Source organism: Petromyzon marinus, chromosome 23 (genome assembly GCF_048934315.1).
Source record: "Petromyzon marinus isolate PM22_M1 ecotype Great Lakes invasive population chromosome 23, UKy_Petmar_22M1.pri1.0, whole genome shotgun sequence".
NCBI classification, from domain to species: Eukaryota; Metazoa; Chordata; class Hyperoartia; order Petromyzontiformes; family Petromyzontidae; genus Petromyzon; species Petromyzon marinus.
In genome coordinates, this window is record NC_133689.1 from 10,781,046 (window position 1) to 10,804,259 (window position 23,214).

The 23,214-nt window shown below is 47.2% G+C and overlaps 1 protein-coding gene across 4 annotated transcripts in view; it reads right to left on the minus strand.

The window, feature by feature from the left end:
- Positions 1 to 23,214, minus strand: part of LOC116945270 (tyrosine-protein kinase Yes-like) — a 124,567-nt gene that overhangs the window by 11,857 nt on the left and 89,496 nt on the right. For all 4 annotated transcript variants that reach the window (XM_032959650.2, XM_032959649.2, XM_076069019.1 and 1 more), the window contains 8 exons: positions 20,629 to 20,725; positions 18,238 to 18,336; positions 16,900 to 17,003; positions 16,065 to 16,214; positions 12,220 to 12,375; positions 10,646 to 10,825; positions 6,804 to 6,880; positions 6,204 to 6,357 (listed from right to left, as the gene is read on the minus strand). In XM_032959650.2, coding sequence (XP_032815541.1) covers positions 6,204 to 6,357; positions 6,804 to 6,880; positions 10,646 to 10,825; positions 12,220 to 12,375; positions 16,065 to 16,214; positions 16,900 to 17,003; positions 18,238 to 18,336; positions 20,629 to 20,725 — 1,017 coding nt within the window. The remainder of the gene's footprint in view (positions 1 to 6,203; positions 6,358 to 6,803; positions 6,881 to 10,645; positions 10,826 to 12,219; positions 12,376 to 16,064; positions 16,215 to 16,899; positions 17,004 to 18,237; positions 18,337 to 20,628; positions 20,726 to 23,214) is intronic.

Below are 23,214 nucleotides of genomic sequence, written 5' to 3' on the forward strand. Positions count from 1 at the left end.
GGCTAAAGTAGTGAACTATCTGTCCTTTGTAAACGTGACACTTTTTATATTCTTAGTTTTTTCGGTAAAGTCACGACCTGAAGATGACCGTTTGAGTTATGGTCGAAACGTCGTGAGAATTTTTTATTGTTTTATATATATTTTATTATTTTGTTGTTTCTCTTCAACGTGACTTTACCGAAAAAACTAAGAATATGAATTACTGCAGTCACGAAAGCTTTAAATCGTGACACTTTTTTTTACTGTTTGGCCGTGTCGGGTGGTGGAGGGTTACGACACATTTATAAATAACGCGATCTAACACAAAACACCTTTATTATGAATAACGTCTTCTCGTCCAGCTGCCCGTCCTTGGAACGCGACGGGCTGCACTCGCCAAGATTCTCGGTACATTATTACATCGCGCCTCTTGGTGACCCGTTTCCCAAACGCACTTTCAACGGCAGCTAATTGGCTGCGTCTCAGTTTGCCGACTTCACTCTCTTTGTCGTAGTAGTTTATCTGCATTGCAGAGATCATTGCTCGTGCAGCAATACCTAGATAAGCGTATATTCGATATGCGAAGTTTTGGTATCACGAACTCTGTAGTTGTTTTTGTTACCATTATTTTACACAGAGAGCAAAAAATTGTAGTGAAATAATACATAAATACACTGCAATTTATATGTAAATAATAATAATTATTTAATCGATTTACGGTACTATATAAATAATACATTTACGTTTCTATACCGTTTCTTTATCCACGTCAGTTATTAATATAAAACCTTCACAGCATAAATATTGTATTGTTTTCAACATCAATTGTCTTTCATCTTCTTTGGTTCTTTCGGTAAAGTCACGTAGAATGAGAATAAAATAATAAATTGATAAAATAAAATAAATTTTGATTTAAAGCTTTCGTGACTGCAGTAATTCATATTCTTAGTTTTTTCGGTAAAGTCACGTTGAAGAGAAACAACAAAATAACAAAATATATATAAAACAATAAAAAATTCTCACGACGTTTCGACCATAACTCAAACGGTCATCATCAGGTGTGTCGGTTTGCATAAATTTATTTTGAAAACGGCATATTTATTTATATATATAAAAATAACGTTTGCGTCACGCGCAACGATGGCAGTTTGCCAGGACTAGTCCATCTATTTTTTGAAAAGAGGAGGGGGGAGACGAAATTTGTTTTTATGTATGCTGTCTGAAAGGCACTGTAAGCGTGAACAATCAATCAAGAACTGAAATGATTTATCAAATCTTTCCAATGATTGCTAAGATAGAATCCATCTTCTCGGTTGAAATTGTCTCTGTGTTTGTATATGTGGATAGCCTCATGAACGAATCTCTCATGGAAGCCAGATGGCTTACAAAGAACCTCCGTCTTGGAAAAGTCAATGGCATGTGAGCCTACTGAATTAGAACAATGATCTGCTACGGCCGAGGTGTTGGTCCTACCGTGTTTAAGGTCTGCTTTATGTTCACGAATGCGGTCCGAGATATGGCGTTTGGTTTCTCCAATGTAACTACTACCACAGAGGCAACTTAGTTTGTAGACACCAGGGTATTGTATGTCCGGAATCACATCTTTTACAGACGGAACCAGATCACGGATTTTATGTAATGTGTTGAAACGGACCTGGATCTTGTGTTTATTCAAGATTTTGGAGATCTTTTTTGTGATCCCAGCAATGTAGGGTAAAGTGATGGTTTTGAAAGGCTCCTCAAGAGGGTTCTTCTTCATGGTTTGAGTGATAGCTTTGCGGATTGTATAGTCGGAGTAACCATTAGCCCTAAGAGCTTGGTGTACGTGCTTGAGTTCACTGCTTATGTGTTCCTGGTCGGATATGCATTGGGCTCTATGATACAGAGTCTTGATGAGAGAATTCTTCTGTGATGGATGGTGGTGGGAATCCGGTTTCAGATAAGCATCCGTATGGGTAGCTTTCCTGTAGACAGAGTGGCTCATTGAACCATCAGGTCTCTTTTTAATTAGGACATCCAAAAAAGGTATCTTGCCATCTATTTCGACTTCCATGGTAAATCTGATGGCTGGGTGTATGGAATTGATGTGGTCGAAGAATTTGTCTAGAGCAGGCCGGCCATGTGGCCAGATTATACGGCTTACCAAAAATACATAAAGTTGATACACCTCTTCGTCCCATAGTCTCTACTATCAGCTCCCCCACCTACAAACTAGCTCGTTTTTTGTCTGAAATCCTGCGTCCTTTCACTGGAAAGACCACCTCTGCGGTACAAAATTCTACTCACCTGGTATCAACAATCAAGGGTATTTCCCTGTCCCCAGACGACCTGCTTGTCAGTTTTGATGTAGTTTCCTTATTCACCAAGGTTCCTGTACCTGACACCATTGCAATCATTGAAGACTTGGTTCATCAAGGACTAAACACTGAGGTACCCCCCCTGGTGAGACACTGTTTAACCAATACATACTTCACTTGGAATGGAACTTTCTACAAACAAACTGAGGGCACCCCAATGGGCTCCCCCCTTTCTCCAGTTATAGCTAACATTTTCATGGAGAAATTTGAGACTGACGCCATCCAGACTGCCACTCTGCGCCCAACCTTATGGAAGAGGTACGTGGATGACACTTTTGTCATCTGGCCACATGGCCGGCCTGCTCTAGACAAATTCTTCGACCACATCAATTCCATACACCCAGCCATCAGATTTACCATGGAAGTCGAAATAGATGGCAAGATACCTTTTTTGGATGTCCTAATTAAAAAGAGACCTGATGGTTCAATGAGCCACTCTGTCTACAGGAAAGCTACCCATACGGATGCTTATCTGAAACCGGATTCCCACCACCATCCATCACAGAAGAATTCTCTCATCAAGACTCTGTATCATAGAGCCCAATGCATATCCGACCAGGAACACATAAGCAGTGAACTCAAGCACGTACACCAAGCTCTTAGGGCTAATGGTTACTCCGACTATACAATCCGCAAAGCTATCACTCAAACCATGAAGAAGAACCCTCTTGAGGAGCCTTTCAAAACCATCACTTTACCCTACATTGCTGGGATCACAAAAAAGATCTCCAAAATCTTGAATAAACACAAGATCCAGGTCCGTTTCAACACATTACATAAAATCCGTGATCTGGTTCCGTCTGTAAAAGATGTGATTCCGGACATACAATACCCTGGTGTCTACAAACTAAGTTGCCTCTGTGGTAGTAGTTACATTGGAGAAACCAAACGCCATATCTCGGACCGCATTCGTGAACATAAAGCAGACCTTAAACACGGTAGGACCAACACCTCGGCCGTAGCAGATCATTGTTCTAATTCAGTAGGCTCACATGCCATTGACTTTTCCAAGACGGAGGTTCTTTGTAAGCCATCTGGCTTCCATGAGAGATTCGTTCATGAGGCTATCCACATATACAAACACAGAGACAATTTCAACCGAGAAGATGGATTCTATCTTAGCAATCATTGGAAAGATTTGATAAATCATTTCAGTTCTTGATTGATTGTTCACGCTTACAGTGCCTTTCAGACAGCATACATAAAAACAAATTTCGTCTCCCCCCTCCTCTTTTCAAAAAATAGATGGACTAGTCCTGGCAAACTGCCATCGCTGCGCGTGACGCAAACGTTATTTTTATATATATAAATAAATATGCCGTTTTCAAAATAAATTTATGCAAACCGACACACCTGATGATGACCGTTTGAGTTATGGTCGAAACGTCGTGAGAATTTTTTATTGTTTTATATATATTTTGTTATTTTGTTGTTTCTCTTCAACGTGACTTTACCGAAAAAACTAAGAAAAATAAAATAACACAATAATATTCTCACGACGTTTCGGCCACAACACAAGCGGCCTTCATCAGGTTATTATTTTATTCTCATTCTACGTGACTTTACCGAAAGAACCAAAGAAGATGAATCATTGCAGTCACGAAAGCTTTAAATCGAAATCAATTGTCTTTGTTTACAATATGAACGGCAAGTTATGAAGTGTTCATAGCATGAAGTGGTAAGTTACGATGGCTGGGAACGCATCCTCACAGTACTCTTACAGGTTATTCGACATGCGAAGCTTCAGTATACGAATGAAGCTCAAGGAACGCATCTATTTCCTATATCGAGGTATTACTACCTACAAAAGCACTCTGTGAGGCCTTGATCCTAAATGCATTGCTGTGGATGTTCCGACCCACAGTGTATGTAGGAATGTTGAACGTCTTTCGCACCGTACGTAGCCAACCGTGCTAATCGGAGGTGCGGGGGGAAGGACAATAAACTAAACACAAAAAGCAGTCTTAAAGAAACGAATTTTCAATCTAGATTTAAAAGTGCATCGCTCCAGTGGCTTCCTAATATCGGAAGGAAGAGCGTTCCAGACGGCTGCAGAAGCGCATCTGAAAGCGCGCGATGCGGTAACCGTCTTTGTTCGATGGCCAGCCAAAAGCCGCTGCTGCGAGAATGACCGAAGTTTGAGTGATTGGTGATGGTCCTTGACGAGATCAGCGTACAATGTCTGTACGCGCCCCTGATACCGTGGAGGTGTCGATGGTGCTAAGTTCTCATGAGTCCAGGTCACCCTGCGGGCCATGTGCCGTGAGCCCGGTGTCTCGGATGGCTACTGGACATCTGTGAACACTGCTGGACATCTGTGAACACTACAGGACATCTGTGAACACTGCTGGACATCAGTGAACACTGCTGGACATCTGTGAACACTGCTGGACATCTGTGAAGACCGCTGGACACATGTGAACACTGCTGGACATCTGTGAAAACTACTGGACATCTGTGAACACTACAGGACAGCTGAGAAGACTGCTGGACATCTGTGAACACTACAGGACAGCTGTGAAGACCGCTGGACATCTGTGAACACTACTGGACATCTGTTAAAACCGCTGGACATCTGTGAACACTACAGGACATCTGTGAACACTACAGGACATCTGTGAAGACTGCTGGACATCTGTGAACACTACAGGACAGCTGTGAAGACTGCTGGACATCTGTGAACACTGCTGGACATCTGTGACAATTACTGGACATCTGTGAACACTGCTGGACATCTGTGAAGACTGCTGGACATCTGTGAACACTACAGGACAGCTGTGAAGACTGCTGGACATCTGTGAACACTACAGGACATCTGTGAAGACTGCTGGACATCTGTGAACACTACAGGACATCTGTGAAGACTGCTGGACATCTGTGAAGACTGCTGGACATCTGTGAACACTACAGGACATCTGTGAAGACTACAGGACATCTGTGAACACTGCTGGACACCTGTGAACACTGCTGGACATCTGTGAACACCGCTGGACATCTGTGAACACTACAGGACAGCTGTGAAGACCGCTGGACATCTGTGAACACTAAAGGACATCTGTGAACACTACAGGACAGCTGTGAAGACTGCTGGACATCTGTGAACACTACAGGACAGCTGTGAAGACCGCTGGACATCTGTGAACACTAAAAGACATCTGTGAACACTACAGGACAGCTGTGAAGACTGCTGGACATCTGTGAACACTACAGGACAGCTGTGAACACTGCTGGACAGCTGTGAAAACTGCTGGACATCTGTGAACACTGCTGGACACCTGTGAACACTACAGGACAGCTGTGAAGACTGCTGGACACCTGTGAACACTGCTGGACATCTGTGAACACTGCTGGACACCTGTGAACACTACAGGACAGCTGTGAAGACGGCTGGACATCTGTGAACACTGCTGGACACCTGTGAACACTACAGGACATCTGTGAAGACTGCTGGACATCTGTGAACATTACAGGACATCAGTGAACACTGCTGGACATCTGTTAACACTGCTGGACATCTGTGAACACTACAGGACATCTGTGAACACTACAGGACAGCTGTGAAGACTGCTGGACATCTGTGAACACTGCTGGACATCTGTGAACACTGCTGGGCATCTGTGAACACTACAGGACATCTGTGAAGACTGCTGGACACCTGTGAACACTACAGGACATCTGTGAACACTGCTGGACATCTGTGACAATTACTGGACATCTGTGAACACTACTGGACACCTGTGAAAACTACTGGACGACATCTGTGAAAGAAAGAGGTTCAGAGCTCGTCGTATTGCTCCAGGACAAATCAATATCCCGATGACTCTCTGCGCAGGCGCGGGGCCGCGGGGGGGGGGGGGGGTCTCACACCTTGCTGCGCCGAGTACTCGTTGTCCTCGATGAGGCGGGCGAGGCCGAAGTCGGCGATCTTGCACACCAGGTTGTCCTTGACCAGGATGTTGGCGGCGCGCAGATCCCTGTGCACGTAGTTCATCTTCTCGATGTACGCCATGCCCGACGCGATCTGCATTCACGCGCAACGCAAGACGCCCCCGCGTGGCCCTTCACCGGACTGTTGGGAGCAAGTGCTGCTGTCATTTAATTGTTGCTGCTGTCGCGCGAGACACACCACGGTGGCGCGATTGTGGCAACGCAAGGCGGTAGCGTAGCGGCTAGCGTGCTGCGCTACGAACCCGTCGACCCGAACGGGAGCCGCACGCGACTCCGGAGCCGCTGGTTCGCCAACCCCCCGTGCCTCAGGGGAGGGTTCCGGCTCAGCGCCCTGACCCGGCCATTGTGAACGTCACGAGCCGGCCGGCACGGCCCTCCCCAGCTCTTGGAATTTGCATTCAGCGAATATTAACGTTGGCCACGAGCAAGTGAATAGGGCTGCCAGACCGCTCCACCAGCGGCCGAAAGCTGGACCGCGCGTGCGTAGGGCGCGCACGCGCGGTGTACGAGGGCACTTGCCTGGGCTGCCATGTCCATGAGCTGAACGAGCTTAAGCATGTTCCCTTCCCCAGACTTGATGAAGTCAAGGAGGCATCCTGTGGGCAGACAAACATCACAGGCATGCCGTCAAGTCAAACACGATTCGCTGCTCAAATGAGCATGATGCTGCTGTACTCTACCGTTTACAGCCCTGAGCCAGTGGTGGATATTCCTCATTCCCATGGCAGGTGTGAGTCTATTCACGGAACCACCACTGTTGACTTCCCCATGAAGTGGTGCACAATATATCAACCCCAGGAGGGACGATGGGCTGAGTCAACCCCCAAGCAGGGATTGGAACTCGGCAACCTTGCAATCGCGAGCCACTCGCTCTACTGCTGAACCATCTGGCGAAATGCGATGTGAAAGGCGGTCGGAACTAACAACAATGTTTAGCGCGAGAACATCGCAGCCAAAAGAAATCCCCCTAAGCGCTACCTTCACGTAATTAAGTGCTTCGATGAATGAGGCCGCGCAAATCTTTGGCTCTGGAATGTATATTAGCGAACGAGAAGTCACTTTGTCGAGCGATCATTTGTGGCGAGGTCGCTTCTGAAAAATAAGTCACTACCTCGGTGGGCTTTGGTTGACAGGATGGGGATGGGTTACTTTCATTTGTACAGGTAGTCCCCGACTTACGATGATCCGACTTACGATATATGACAAAATTGTAAACTATTTTTAATTTCGCGCGGCAGGCAAACGCAGCAGCGTACGAGGTACGATACTGTAACTTGATCAACGCCATCCTCCTCTTCCGACAACTAAGTTAATGTAGCCATCAACAACCTAACATCGTTCAAATATGCAGACGACGGACAGAATCTTGGTGACTACAGTAGAATATGATACGTTACGATACGTTCAATGCATGTATGATACATAGCTTTAGCGATTTCATTTTAGAGTTACCACGATACGATACATACGTTCAATGCATGTTAAAAGTTTTTAGAGCAAATAGGATTGTTTCCTGAAAAAACTTTCTATGAAATTGCAGTTCATACAGTGAGGGAAAAAAGTATTTGATGCCCTGCTGATTTTTGTATGTTTTCCCACTGACAAAAAAATTATCAGTCTATAATTTTAATGGTAGGTTTATTTGAACAGTGAGAGACAGAATAACAACAACAACATCCAATGTTATAAATTGATTTGCATTTTAATGAGGGAAATAAGTATTTGACCCCTCTGCAAAACATGACTTAGTACTTGGTGCAAAACCCTTGTTGACAATCACAGAGGTCAGACGTTTCTTGTAGTTGGCCACCAGGTTTGCACACATCTCAGGAGGGATTTTGTCCCACTCCTCTTTGCAGATCTTCTCCAAGTCATTAAGGTTTCGAGGCTGACGTTTGGCAACTCGAACCTTCAGCTCCCTCCACAGATTTTCTATGGGTTTAAGGTCTGGAGACTAGATAGGCCACTCCAGGACCTTAATGTGCTTCTTCTTGAGCTACTCCTTTGTTGCCTTGGCCGTGTGTTTTGGGTCATTGTCATGCTGGAATACCCATCCACGACCCATTTTCAATGCCCTGGCTGAGGGAAGGAGGTTCTCACCCAAGATTTGACGGTACATGGCCCCGTCCATCCTCCCTTTGATGCGGTGAAGTTGTCCTGTCCCCTTAGCAGAAAAACACCCCCAAAGCATGTTTCCACCTCCATGTTTGACGGTGGGGATGGTGTTCTTGGGGTCATAGGCAGCATTCCTCCTCCTCCTAACACGGCGAGTTGAGTTGATGCCAAAGAGCTCCATTTTTGTCTCATCTGACCACAACACTTTCACCCAGTTGTCCTCTGAATCATTCAGATGTTCATTGGCAAACTTAAGACGGGCATGTATATGTGCTTTCTTGAGCAGAGGGGCCTTGCGGGCGCTGCAGGATTTCAGTCCTTCACGGCGTAGTGTGTTACCAATTGTTTTCTTGGTGACTATGGTCCCAGCTGCCTTGAGATCATTGACAAGATCCTCCCGTGTAGTTCTGGGCTGATTCATCACCGTTCTCATGGTCATTGCAACTCCACGAGGTGAGATCTTGCATGGAGCCCCAGGCCGAGGGAGAATGACAGTTCTTTTGTGTTTCTTCCATTTGCTAATAATCGCACCAACTGTTGTCACCTTCTCACCAAGCTGCTTGGCAATGGTCTTGTAACCCATTCCAGCCTTGTGTAGGTCTACAATCTTGTCCCTGACATCCTTGGAGAGCTCTCTGGTCTTGGCCATGGTGGAGAGTTTTGAATCTGATTGATTGATTGCTTCTGTGGACAGGTGTCATTTATACAGGTAACAAGCTGAGATTAGGAGCACTCCCTTTAAGAGTGTGCTCCTAATCTCAGCTCGTTACCTGTATAAAAGACACCTGGGAGCCAGACATCTTTCTGATTGAGAGGGGGTCAAATACTTATTTCCCTCATTAAAATGCAAATCAATTTATAACATTTTTGACATGCGTTTTTCTGGATTTTTTGGTTGTTATTCTGTCTCTCACTGTTCAAATAAACCTACCATTAAAATTATAGACTGAACATTTCTTCGTCAGTGGGCAAACGTACAAAATCAGCAGGGGATCAAATACTTTTTTCCCTCACTGTATAGGTAGGTTAAGAATTTACCTTGTTTTTTACTTTAAATTTTACTGTGCAATAGAGTATTGAAATTAATAAATACATACACTATATAGTTTATACAGTACGGTACTGTAAATTACTCTGTTTTGCTAGATTATCACCATTCTTTAAGACTCCTGGGAAGGCTAGGCCATTTTCGGCTTACGATATTTTCGACTTACGATGGGGTCGTCATAACACCATCTCCATTGTAAGTCGGGGACTTACCTGTATGTTGTTCGGTAATTTGTTTACCTTTGCTGTACTTTGCACGGCTATCATTCTAGATTTGAAGTTTTTCGTGACTGCTGGGATCCAGACTCTTTGGTTCTTGCGGTAAAGTCACGTAGGTAAAAATTTAAATAAATTAAATCACGACGTTTCGGGCACACACACAAGCGTCCGTCATCGGGTGGAACAGATACAGCAGTTGAACTGCTGACGTAGGAGAAAGAGCTGCTGCAACAGCGATCAAAACGTCGTGATTTAATTTATTTTATTTTATACCTACGTGACTTTACCGAAATAACCAAAGGGCACGGCTATCATGTTTTAGTATTGTTTGTTGCTGTAACGTTCTTAACTGCCCCTACTAGAGATCTGTGAAAAAGAGCTTTATAGCTCATCGGATTCCTCCAGTATAACTATTCTGATTCTGATGTGCAGTGAACACAATACAAACATTGATCAAGTAATTTCCCAAGATGAAGATGAAAACCCAAAGGATAATCAGGTTTTATCTTGCCCCAGCCGTCAAAGCAACATCGATCTACAGCAATCCGCACGATCATCAGCAGCTGCTGGATGTAGGCCTCCCCCAAGCCATCGCCATCTCTCACAGTTCCGTGATGTCACAATCCATGTCATACATCCACGCAGAAACAGAGGAGAATTTTATACAAGCTCCGGACTGAAAGGCACCCGAGTCGGGAATCAAACCCAGGCCCTTGTTGCTGTGACCACGAGTTACTGGGGGCCACTTTTTAGGCTGCACTACCGTTGGGGAAAGGATATGTGACCAGTGGCGTCACTAGCGGGGGATGCGGGGGAGCTGCGGACCGCGCCGGGTGACGCTAAAATGACTCTACATTTGAAGCTTTCGTGACCGCGAGGATTCACACTCCTGTGGTTTTATTCGGTAAAGTCACGCGGCACAAAAATGACTGCCTATGCAATTTTTGTGCAGTGTATTCCGTAGTGGTGGGGCTCTTCACCTTTGTTCATGTACTCGGTGACGATGTAGATGGGCTCCTGCGACACCACGGCGTAGAGCTGCACCAGCTTGTCGTGTCGCAGCTTCTTCATGACCTGCGCCTCGTCCAGGAAGGCCGTGGGCGACATGGTGCCGGCGCGCAGCGTCTTCACCGCCACCTGCGTCGAGCCGTTCCACGTGCCTGGCGACAGCGACCGCCGCACGTGCGCGTTCACGTGCGCGTTCACGTGCGCGTTCACGTGCGCGTTCGCGTGCGCGTGGGGTGTGTGGGGAGCGGTCAGCGCTACGCTGCGCTACGAACCCGGCGACACCGGGTTCGATTCCCGCTCACGGCCAACACCGGTGACGATTATCTGAACTGGTCCTGGGCCCCACCTAGGTCGACTCAGACTCAAATGAGTACCTGGTGCGGTATGAAAGCCGGCACATTCGCACGAGGGGTTGGGTGGCCAGCACCACACCTGGCCACCTATGCCTCTCCAACGCTGATGTTTCCACATCAGCGTACCTAGGGGGAGGTCCAGGACCAGTTAAAATATTTTGCCAGTAATTGGTTGCGAGTGGGAATCAAACTCTGGTCGGCGGGAATCGTGCGCTTACCACTGCACCACACCAAAAGCAGAGATAAATATCCCCCCGTATAGTCCTAACAAACTGTTGGGGCAAGTGCCGTTGGCGAGCACCTATGAAGTCCGGTACGGCACACGAAGGGGTGGGTCGCCAGGACCACGCCCGACAGCCTTTGTCTCCCCATTGGCGATGTTTACACACCGCATGAGGTACTTATTTGAGGCTGAGTCAACCTAGGGGGCAACCAGGACCAGTTCAGATACTCGTCACTGGTGTTGGCCGTTAGCGGGAATTGAACTCGTGTCCTCGTGGGTCATTGCGAAGCGCGCTAACCACTGCACTACCGCTTCTAGGCACACACACACAATTGCAAAGACAAAGATCCCCCGTATAGCCTAGACAGACTGTAGGGGCAAGTGCCGTTAGCGAGCACCTATGAAGGCCGTAACGCTACACGAGGGGGTGGGTGGCCAGGTCCCCAAGCCCGACCGCCTTTGTCTCCCCAGTAGCGACGTTTACTACACACCGCACACTCACACACACGCACGCACACGCGCACGCACACACGCACACACACACGCACGCACACACACACGCACGTACACACGCGCACACACGCGCACACACGCACACACGCAAACACACACACACGCACGCACACACACACGCACGCACACACTCACACACGCACACACACACGCACGCACACACACACGCACGCACACACGCACGCACACACACGCACGCACGCACACACACGCACACACACACGCACACACACACGCACACACACACACGCACGCGCACACGTACACACACACACACGCACACACACACACACGCAAGCACACACACACACGCTCACACACACTCACACATACACACGCACACACACACACATACATACACACGCACACACACACGCGCGCACACACACACACGCACACACACACACGCACACACACACGCAAGCACACACGGACAGACGCTCGAGCACAAACTCACCAAGCCACACATCGCCAAAGCAGCCGGAGCCGAGCTTGACGTCGAGCGTGAGCGACTCGCGCAAGATCTCCCACGCGTCCTTCGACAGGCCCTGAGTCTGCGGCACGAAGACAGGGCAGGGCTTGACGAGCCTCCCGCATAGCCCGTCCGCCACATCTGCAGGGCACGCACACGGAGCGCCCGTTAATGCCGTCCATTCGTCCTCCGGTCGGGAGAGGGCGGGGGGGGGGCGGGGTGCACTGCCCTTTGAGCAGGAAAGTCGCGAGTAAATTTGTGTTTATTTTTCGGGAGTCGACACGTGCCCAGTGCAAAGCTACCGATCACAATACAGAAGAGGAGCAGCGGGAAGACCGCGAGGAAAAGCACGGGATCGGGGCGCCAGGGCCGAACGAAGGGGGAAATTCTGACCGCATGCGACAACAAGAAAGATTTTGATTTAAAGCTTTCGTGACTGCAGTAATTCATATTCTTAGTTTTTTCGGTAAAGTCACGTTGAAGAGAAACAACAAAATAATAAAATATATATAAAACAATAAAAAATTCTCACGACGTTTCGTCCATAACTCAAACGGTCGTCTTCAGGTGTGTTGGTTCGCATAAATTTATTTTAAAACGGCGCATTTATTTATTTATTTAAAAAAACCGTTAGCGCCACGCGCAACGATTTGGCAGTTTATTTAGGACTAGTCCATCTATATTCTGAAAAGAGGAGGGGGGAGACAACATTTTTATAATGTATGCTGTCTAAAGCCACTGTAAGCTTGAACAATCAATTAAGACCTGAAATGGTTTATCAAATCTTTCCAATGATTGCTAAGATAGAATCCATCTTCTCGGTTGAAATTGTCTCTGTGCTTGTATATGTGGATAGCCTCATGAACGAATCTCTCATGGAAGCCAGATGGCTTACAAAGAACCTCTGTCTTGGAAAAGTCAATGGCATGTGAGCCTACTGAATTAGAACAATGATCTGCCACGGCCGAGGTGTTGGTCCTACCGTGTTTAAGGTCTGCTTTGTGTTCACGAATGCGGTCCGAGACATGGCGTTTGGTTTCTCCAATGTAACTACTACCACAGAGGCAACTTAGTTTGTAGACACCAGGGTATTGTATGTCCGGAATCACATCTTTTACAGACGGAACCAGATCACGGATTTTATGTAATGTGTTGAAACAGACCTGGATCTTGTGTTTATTCAAGATTTTGGAGATCTTTTTTGTGATCCCAGCAATGTAGGGTAAAGTGATGGTTTTGAAAGGCTCCTCAAGAGGGTTCTTCTTCATGGTTTGAGTGATAGCTTTGCGGATTGTATAGTCGGAGTAACCATTAGCCCTAAGAGCTTGGTGTACGTGCTTGAGTTCACTGCTTATGTGTTCCTGGTCGGATATGCATTGGGCTCTATGATAAAGAGTCTTGATGAGAGAATTCTTCTGTGATGGATGGTGGTGGGAATCCGGTTTCAGATAAGCATCCGTATGGGTAGCTTTCCTGTAGACAGAGTGGCTCATTGAACCATCAGGTCTCTTTTTAATTAGGACATCCAAAAAAGGTATCTTGCCATCTATTTCGACTTCCATGGTAAATCTGATGGCTGGGTGTATGGAATTGATGTGGTCGAAGAATTGGTCTAGAGCAGGCCGGCCATGTGGCCAGATGACAAAAGTGTCATCCACGTACCTCTTCCATAAGGTTGGGCGCAGAGTGGCAGTCTGGATGGCGTCAGTCTCAAATTTCTCCATGAAAATGTTAGCTATAACTGGAGAAAGGGGGGAGCCCATTGGGGTGCCCTCAGTTTGTTTGTAGAAAGTTCCATTCCAAGTGAAGTATGTATTCGTTAAACAGTGTCTCACCAGGGGGGGCACCTCAGTGTTTAGTCCTTGATGAACCAAGTCTTCAATGGTTGCAATGGTGTCAGGTACAGGAACCTTGGTGAATAAGGAAACTACATCAAAACTGACAAGCAGGTCGTCTGGGGACAGGGAAATACCCTTGATTGCCGATACCAGGTGAGTAGAATTTTGTACCGCAGAGGTGGTCTTTCCAGTGAAAGGACGCAGGATTTCAGACAAAAAACGAGCTAGTTTGTAGGTGGGGGAGCCGATAGTAGAGACTATGGGACGAAGGGGTGTATCTACTTTATGTATTTTTGGTAAGCCGTATAATCTTGGTCGCCTGGCAGCAGAAGGTTTCAACGAAAACTGTTTAGATTGATCAATTAATGCGGTTGAATCAGAAATTATTTTGTTGGTTTGTGTGACGAGGCTGTTGGTGGGATCTCTTTTTATTTTTGTATAACTATCACAAAAAAGATCTCCAAAATCTTGAATAAACACAAGATCCAGGTCCGTTTCAACACATTACATAAAATCCGTGATCTGGTTCCGTCTGTAAAAGATGTGATTCCGGACATACAATACCCTGGTGTCTACAAACTAAGTTGCCTCTGTGGTAGTAGTTACATTGGAGAAACCAAATGCCATGTCTCGGACCGCATTCGTGAACACAAAACAGACCTTAAACACGGTAGGACCAACACCTCGGCCGTGGCAGATCATTGTTCTAATTCAGTAGGCTCACATGCCATTGACTTTTCCAAGACAGAGGTTCTTTGTAAGCCATCTGGCTTCCATGAGAGATTCGTTCATGAGGCTATCCACATATACAAGCACAGAGACAATTTCAACCGAGAAGATGGATTATATCTTAGCAATCATTGGAAAGATTTGATAAACCATTTCAGGTCTTAATTGATTGTTCACGCTTACAGTGGCTTTAGACAGCATACATTATAAAAAAATGTTGTCTCCCCCCTCCTCTTTTCAGAATATAGATGGACTAGTCCTGGGTAAACTGCCAAATCGCTGCACGTGGCGCTAACGTTTTTTGTTTAATAAATAAATAAATACGCCGTTTACAAATAAATTTATGCGAACCAACACACCTGAAGATGACCGTTTGAGTTATGGTCGAAACGTCGTGAGAATTTTTTATTGTTTTATATATATTTTATTATTTTGTTGTTTCTCTTCAACATGACTTTACCGAAAAAACTAAGAATATAACAAGAAAGATGATGCGGGGAGGGGAGAATGAGGAGAATGATCACTAACCTCATAGGATAAAGAGAGGGGGGAGGGGAGGGGAAGGGGGGTAAAGTCATGAGTTCTAATCCTGCCACTTCTAAGGGTAGAAGAAACCGGGGGAAATATCACGGGAACACTCGCAAAGACGTGCCAATGTGAAATACACTTGGGCACTTTCCCAATTTGAGACAGAAACCAGGGACAAAAAAGGACTTCCTTTGCAAAGGCACAACCGCATTTTTCCGCACATCGGCTTCAAATACAAATCATTACACACCGAGGACAAACGCACGTGATAAAAGCCTTCGCATGATCTACGCATGTGCCTCATTCTTCCCAAACTTGTTGAATGTAGCGATCAAGCGAAAGGAGCATCAACTCACTGTGCTAGGGAACCGGGATTTTAACCACGGGTAACCAAAACCCAGCACTGAACTCCGGTATATACACACCTGTCAACCCATGCGGTTCACTCGTATTCTTGCAAAGGAAAATTGAGTTTTCAGTGCCATGAGGCGTACAGCCGTTGCAATACGGGAAAAAACACTTTTTTGTTTGTCCATTTGTTTGTGTTTCTCCCTTGCGATGGGACTTTGCAGGATGAACGTTGCGATTTATAAGGGGCACGGGGGCGACCAATAAGGTCTGAGTTGGTCTGTAATAAGGTAGGGCACTGCTAAGGGCTTGACAGCTGTGGATGTGTATATATATATTGGCGATGCCGGCTCGGTGCGCTGCTAGCGCCGGCGTGCAAGAGCTTACTGGCGTAGTGTTCCACCAGCTGGTGAATGTGGGCAAAGTGGATCCGGTTGGTGATGTAGAAGCCGCCAGAGTCCAGCCTCCGGATCTTGTAGTGCTTCACGGTGTCTCCCTTGACGGGATCGTAGTCCCGGATGGAGAGCGAGTAGGCTCCTGCAAAATGAGCAAACATCAGCGGCCTGCGCGGAAACCGCATCACGACACGAACGGTAGTCTTTTTTAAAGTTACCGGTGCTACCACTGCCGCGGTGGCGAGATGTTAACGACCTCGCCTGGTATGCAGGAGGTCGTGGATTCGATGCCTGCATATTCGGAGTCTGCGTGTTCTCCCCGTGGTTGCGTCGAATTTCTACGCCTCCACATTTATAATCATGGTGGACTAGACTCAAATAATCTAAACAAATTTTTATTTTACCAGGTAAGGCCCACTGAGCTATGTAGCTCTTTTTCAGAAGCGACCTGTCCACAAATGATAGCTCAACGAAGTGGCCTATCACGCGTAAAATCTAAAGCAGTCAAATCCTCTAAACGAAGGTTTCTCAATGTGGTGGGAAAAACCGGAAGACCCGGAGAAAAATCCACCCGACCACTGGGGAGAACACGCAGCCCCCCAACTACACAGCGGGCATCGTCAGGGTCGGGATCGAACCAACGACCTCCTGCACACCGGGCGAGGGAGGTAACATCTCGTCCACTGCGAACGAGGGCGTGGAGGCGACCAGGGACAAAGGACCGAGTGGAGAGAGAGGCAGAGCCCGCCCTCCACACAACACGCACGTGCAGGGGGAGCACGGTCGCAGGTCCCAGGCTCCAGACGCCAATTCGCCCACGTCCTCACCTTGAGTGGTCTCGCTCTCGCGGATGAGGAACGTCCCGATGGGGTTCGCGGGGTCCATGAGACAGCGATCGGCGTCCTTCCTCGTCAGCTTGCCGAAGAACCACCTTGCGGGGACAGCGGCGCCGAGATCGGCGTAAGGAGGTGGGGTGCACGGACTCAATGGCACAGCGGCGTCGCGCCACGCTCCCCCCACCCCCCCACGTTGCTCTTCACCAATCGTCGCCGTTGGGCGGCTGCTGTGTGTGCTATGCGCTATCGTTGGTGCACACTGCTATCGCTACCGTTACATCCAACGCCGCTTGACATTGCCGTCGGTACACACTCACCGCACGCTATCGATGTATGCACACTGCGCGCTGTTGCTACCGATACATCCACACCGCATGCTGCCTGCACGCTCTGTGCACCACGTGGTATTGCTCTGTGCACAGTGGTGCACGGGGTGCCTGCGGCAAGCGCCTGCCGGGCACGCTGGTTGCTACGCAGGTGCTGTGTGACCGGCGCGCACGTGCTGTGTGTGCTGTGTGTGTGTACTGTGTGTGTGCTGTGTGTGTGCTGTGTGTGTGTGTGTGCTGTGTGTGTGCTGTGTGTGCTGTGTGTGCTGTGTGTGTGATGTGTGTGTGCTGTGTGTGCTGTGTGTGCTGTGTGTGATGTGTGTGTGCTGTGTGTGATGTGTGTGCTGTGTGTGATGTGTGTGTGCTGTGTGTGCTGTGTGTGTGATGTGTGTGTGCTGTGTGTGTGCTGTGTGTGCTGTGTGTGTGCTGTGTGTGTGTGTGCTGTGTGTGCTGCGTGTGCTGTGTGTGTGCTGTGTGTGTGATGTGTGTGTGCTGTGTGTGTGCTGTGTGTGTTGCGTGTGCTGTGTGTGTGCTGCGTGTGTGGTGTGTGTGTGATGTGTGTGCTGTGTGTGTGCTGTGTTTGTGTGTGCTGTGTGTGCTGTGTGCGTGCTGTGTGTGTGTGTGCTGTGTGTGCTGTGTGTGATGTGTGTGTGTGCTGTGTGTGTGCTGTGTGTGTGCTGTGTGTGCTGTGTGTGTGTGTGCTGTGTGTGCTGTGTGTGCGCTGTGTGTCTGATGTGTGTGCTGTGTGTGCTGTGTGTGTGCTGTGTGTGCTGTGTGTGCTGTGTGTGATGTGTGTGTGATGTGTGTGCTGTGTGCTGTGTGTGCTGTGTGTGCTGTGTGTGTGCTGTGTGTGCTGCGTGTGCGCTGTGTGCTGTGTGCTGTGTGTGCTGTGTGTGTGTGCTGTGTGTGCTGTGTGTGTGTGCTGTGTGTGCTGTGTGTGTGCTGTGTGTGTGCTGCGTGTGTGCTGTGTGTGTGCTGCGCTTGCGCTGCGCTTGGTGCTCACTCCTTGGCCTGCACGGATCCCGCAGGAGCGACGTAGTTGCTGGGGATGTACCCGGTGAGGCCGGACGATAGCGAGCTGGCCGTCCACCAGTCATCGTCCCTGCACCACAAAGACGCGGACAAAGTTCCCCCCCTAGAGCCACTCACAGACTCCTGGGGCAAGTGCTGTTGGCGAGCAGCACCAATGAAGGCCGGCACGGCACCCGCCCGCCGATGGCGGTGTTTACGCACCGCATTAGGTGCTCATGTGAGGCTGAGTCGACCTGGAAGATGCCCAGGAACGGTTCAGATATTAGTCAACGATGTTGGCTGTGAGCAGGAATCTAACGCAGATCGCCGGGCTTGTAGCGCAGCGCGACTAGCACCGAACAACCACTCCCCATTCCCTGAACCAAAAAGACAAATATCCCCCGTGTAGCCATATATAATGCTGGGATGAGTGCCGTTAGCATGAACCCACTTAGGCCTGCACGGCATGCTGATGTTTACACATTTCAGGGCATACATTGTAATGATTGGTGTCAAACCCAGGGGCCCGAGTACAGAAAACTGTGCAGGCTCCGAATATTGTTTAGTGTGTGTTGGGTGTGTGTCTGTGTGTTGGGTGTGCGTCTGTGTGTTGGGTGTGCGTCTGTGTGTTGGGTGTGTGTCTGTGTGTTGGGTGTGTGTCTGTGTGTTGGGTGTGCGTCTGTGTGTTGGGTGTGCGTCTGTGTGTTGGGTGTGCGTCTGTGTGTTGGGTGTGTGTCTGTGTGTTGGGTGTGCGTCTGTGTGTTGGGTGTGCGTTTGTGTGTTGGGTGTGCGTCTGTTTGTTGGGTGTGCGTCTGTGTGTTGGGTGTGCGTGTGTGTATTGGGTGTGTGTCTGTGTGTTGGGTGTTGTTTTCTGCTCTGGCCGAATAACAAAATGTTTGGCGAAACCACGGTCAGAGTGAACGCAGCATCAAATAAAGTAGAAACGGGACTCACATTAAAGTGAGAATATTCAAAAGAAAATCAAGGTGGCCGGGGTGGCTCAGAGGTCAGAGCACTGGGCTGAGCCTCGGTTTTGATGAAACTGGGTTCCAAAGTGCGCCGAGTTGATGGTTTCAGCCAAGTGACCAATGGCTGCACAGCATTCTATCACATTAAACTAAGTCGAGTGCATAGTTCAGCTATATACATGTTTTGAGAATTATTAGTTTAACTGCCATGTGACAAACATTACCCTTCGTGGCACAGAAAAGGTGGGCTAACCGCTGCCCTCTCTACTGCTTGGAATCGAGGTCGCTTGAACGGATCTCAAGAGGTGAAGCTCTGTCTGTGGTGCCCACTTCTGCAGGCTGTTCCCAACAAAACGGAAGCGGTTGCGTGTACCTGCACGGGGTCCCGATGGCTACTTTTTTGCCCCACGAGGCGGACAGAGCAATTGGGATAACGTCGTGGAAAAGAAATTATTTTGAAAAAAGAAGTCTGAGACCAAGATGAAAAAACACCTCCCAAGCCCAGTGCCCTATGTGAGCCTTCATTTGTTATAACCGTGCAAAAGAAACATGAGCACGGGAACACACAAACGCGCCCAATGAATGGACACACACACACAACACACACGATGCGGTGAGCCTGGATCCACGTGCGGGGCACACTTTGACACGCGAGCTAACCGACAGAACACACACGTGATACATTTACACCGGTAAACTGTATAACTTGTAAGTGCGTGAAATGACGACCTTGGTCGGATGGGAACAGAAAACTACAGCTGGAATGATTGAGATGAGAGGCGATGGAGGGCGGTTTGAGATTTTGGCGCAATCTGATTCCCAAGAGATGCAACACCTTCATCCGCAGCCTATTGCCTCCCCAAACAAATGACAATAGATTCACATTTCCGAAATAGCAAGTGTGAAATTCAGAGTTGTGTAGTGGGTTTAGGTTCTTTCTGTAAGGTCAAGTAGGTGGAAAAAAATAATAAAAAATAAAAAAAATTAAATAACGACGTTTCGATTGCAACACAAGCAATCATCATCAGGTGTGACAACCACAGCAAGACATTTTTTTATTGAAGTGGGAGAGAAGCTAAATAACTGCCCTAACCCTGGCTTCTCTACCACTTCAGTAAAAACATTTTCTTGCTGTGGTTGTCACACCTGATGATGATTGCTTGTGTTGCAATCGAAACATCGTGATTCAATTTATTTTATTATTATTTATTATTTTTTCACCTACGTGACTTAACCGAAAGAACCAAAGAGTATGGATCCTTGCGGTCACGAAAACTTCAAATCTATAATAGTCCCTTTAGCTGCTGCTTGGCTGGTGAAATTCATTAAGCAAAAGTCATTCATTATGCAACCGTCTTTAAAAAAATATAAATTCATAACATCGTGCGGTTCAGATGAAGAGAACTCTCACTCACGAGTTGATTATTTGAAATTTCTCGCCCTTCTTGAAACTCAGGTCCTCAGGGGTCCTCGCGCTGTAGTCGAACAGGGCCACGAAGAACGTGACTCCCTCTGTCGGAGCACACAGACACGGGTCTCACAATTAGAAGGCAGGTGTGGCATATTGACATATATACACACACAGCTGATTCATGCTGTAGTTAAAACGTGCCTCGCAATCTTTTTTGCCCATAATTATCATCATTGTGTTATCCGCCACGTAATGGGATGAATGACCCATTCGCATCTCTCAAAGAGTGGTACAACCCTCCGTGTAAATTTAATGCCCGCCGAAGTAAATATCTGAAATCCATTTAAGTGCCCTCTGTTCCACGCAGTAGGCGGCCGAACTTTACCACCCACGCTGCCACAGAGAATAAAGTTTAACCCACGACAGCGAAAGCAATGCTTTTGAATTCTCAAGCGAACTGCAATTTAGTCAAATTAAATGCGGAACCAAGTTACAATTTTACTGCGATGGATTTTTTTTCCTATTGTTGTTCAGTCAGTGGTGAGCAGGCTGAGGGCCACAAACTCTACACTTGAGAACGTGGGATCTCAGCAGTGCCAGCTCAGCACTTTGACCTCTGGGCCACCAGGCCACCTCCATGTTTCCCCATTTTAAACGATTTTTTTTTTTCATTTTGCCAGGTCAGGCCCACTGAGCTATTAATTGGCATGTTCTGCCTGCTGTCCGACACGGAGGCGCACGCATGTCATCCAGCGCTTTTTGGCGGCAGGGATTGGTGGACCACGCAGACATCATCGAATGCTGTGAGACTTGCTGGGGTGTGAGGGGGTGGCCGGTCGATGGCAGGACAGCAAGTGGGTTCCGCATGGATTGTAATTGGTATTCCTGTGCACGCGTGGGTTTTATTTGATTTCTCATCACATGCAACACTAATTATTATCTAAACTAAACTATTTTTCAGTTACCAGGTAAAACCCACTGAGCTATGTAGCTCTCTTTCGGAAGCGACCTGGCCATAAATGATAGCTCAACGAAGTGACTTATCGTGTGGACATGTATAGCAGCCAAATACTCTCCATGCACGTTTCCAAACGTGGAGGGAAAAACCGGAGGACCCGGAGAAAAATCCACGTGCCCATGGGGAGAACACATAAACTCCAAATATACAGGAGTATGGGTTGGGATCAAACCCATCGCCTCCTGTATACCAGGCAAGGAAAATAACATCTCACCACATTGGCACCCAAAGGATGACCGTTGGATAAAATCCTCGACAGTCATACTTATATTACACTATGTAACACAATTTTTGCTCCTGGGTGATAAGTCTGCTCACAAAACAACCAGAACGGACTTCTCACAAAGTGGTGCTCGCTTTATTTTATGGACTCGGAAGGAATGATAACACTGCGTAACACATTTTTTGTTGTTCCGGGGTAGTGTTATTTCGTAATTGCTTATGCCTAAAAAGTATCGAAAATGGGTATTATTCCCCACAAACTTTGCTTTTGTGACCAGGATAGTGATATTTAGAAATTTACCTATTTTCCAGAACATTCCAGATAGATTCAGTGCTGAGTAAACTTGGAGTAACTTCTAGGACATTCTAGAACTTTCCAGTAATATAAATAGTAGTATAAATAGAGGGGCCTTAAGCCCACTAGTTCAGTTTAGTTCCAGCTGCATAAGTGGACGCACATCTGCATTTTTCTGAGATGGCATCAAGAGGCTGCAAGCATCCGGCAGACGCATTTTGCTATGTCTGTGGAAGCATCTGCTAAGATGTGTGAGGCCTACAAGGCATATTTCGGCATGCCTGTCGGGGATCAAGACAAACAATGTGTTACACAGTGCCATCATTCCTTGCGAGTCCATAAAATAAAGTGAGCAATACTTTCTGAGAAGTCCGTTGTGGTTGTTTCATGAGCAGACTGATCACCTACAAAGGAATTGCAGAATTTTCAGCACAGGCAAGGGCTGCTTAAACAAATGAATACTAACCGCACGTCCCTCTCTGCAGTGATCAGAGGGATACTTTGAATTTTTAGAAATGTAAAGGAAAAAATCCTAGTTTTAATTTTCAGTATTGCGGCCGCACATCCAATGTTGATCATTAACACAGCGAAAGCATCGCCACACTCAAACGAGTCCTTGGGTGGTGCTCATTCCCATTGTGAATGCCGAGCCAGTGGTGGAAACATTCCGAATTTATTTCATGGGACCAGTTCCAGTAATGGGAAAATAAGTGCCGACTTCTCCCCCAATTGGTGCCATCCTTGCCAAACCTATGGGATACAGATTAGAATGTTGTTGATGAAGATGATGATGATAATAGTGGCACCAATGGCCATAATGCCATTATCTTCTTTGGTTCTTTCGGTAAAGTCACGTAGAATGAGAATAAAATAATAAATTGATAAAATAAAATAACACAATAATATTCTCACGACGTTTCGGCCACAACACAAGCGGCTGTCCTTCAGACAGTCTCGTCCCTTCACCTGATGAAGGCCGCTTGTGTTGTGGCCGAAACGTCATGAGAATATTATTGTGTTATTTTATTTTATCAATTTATTACTTTATTCTCATT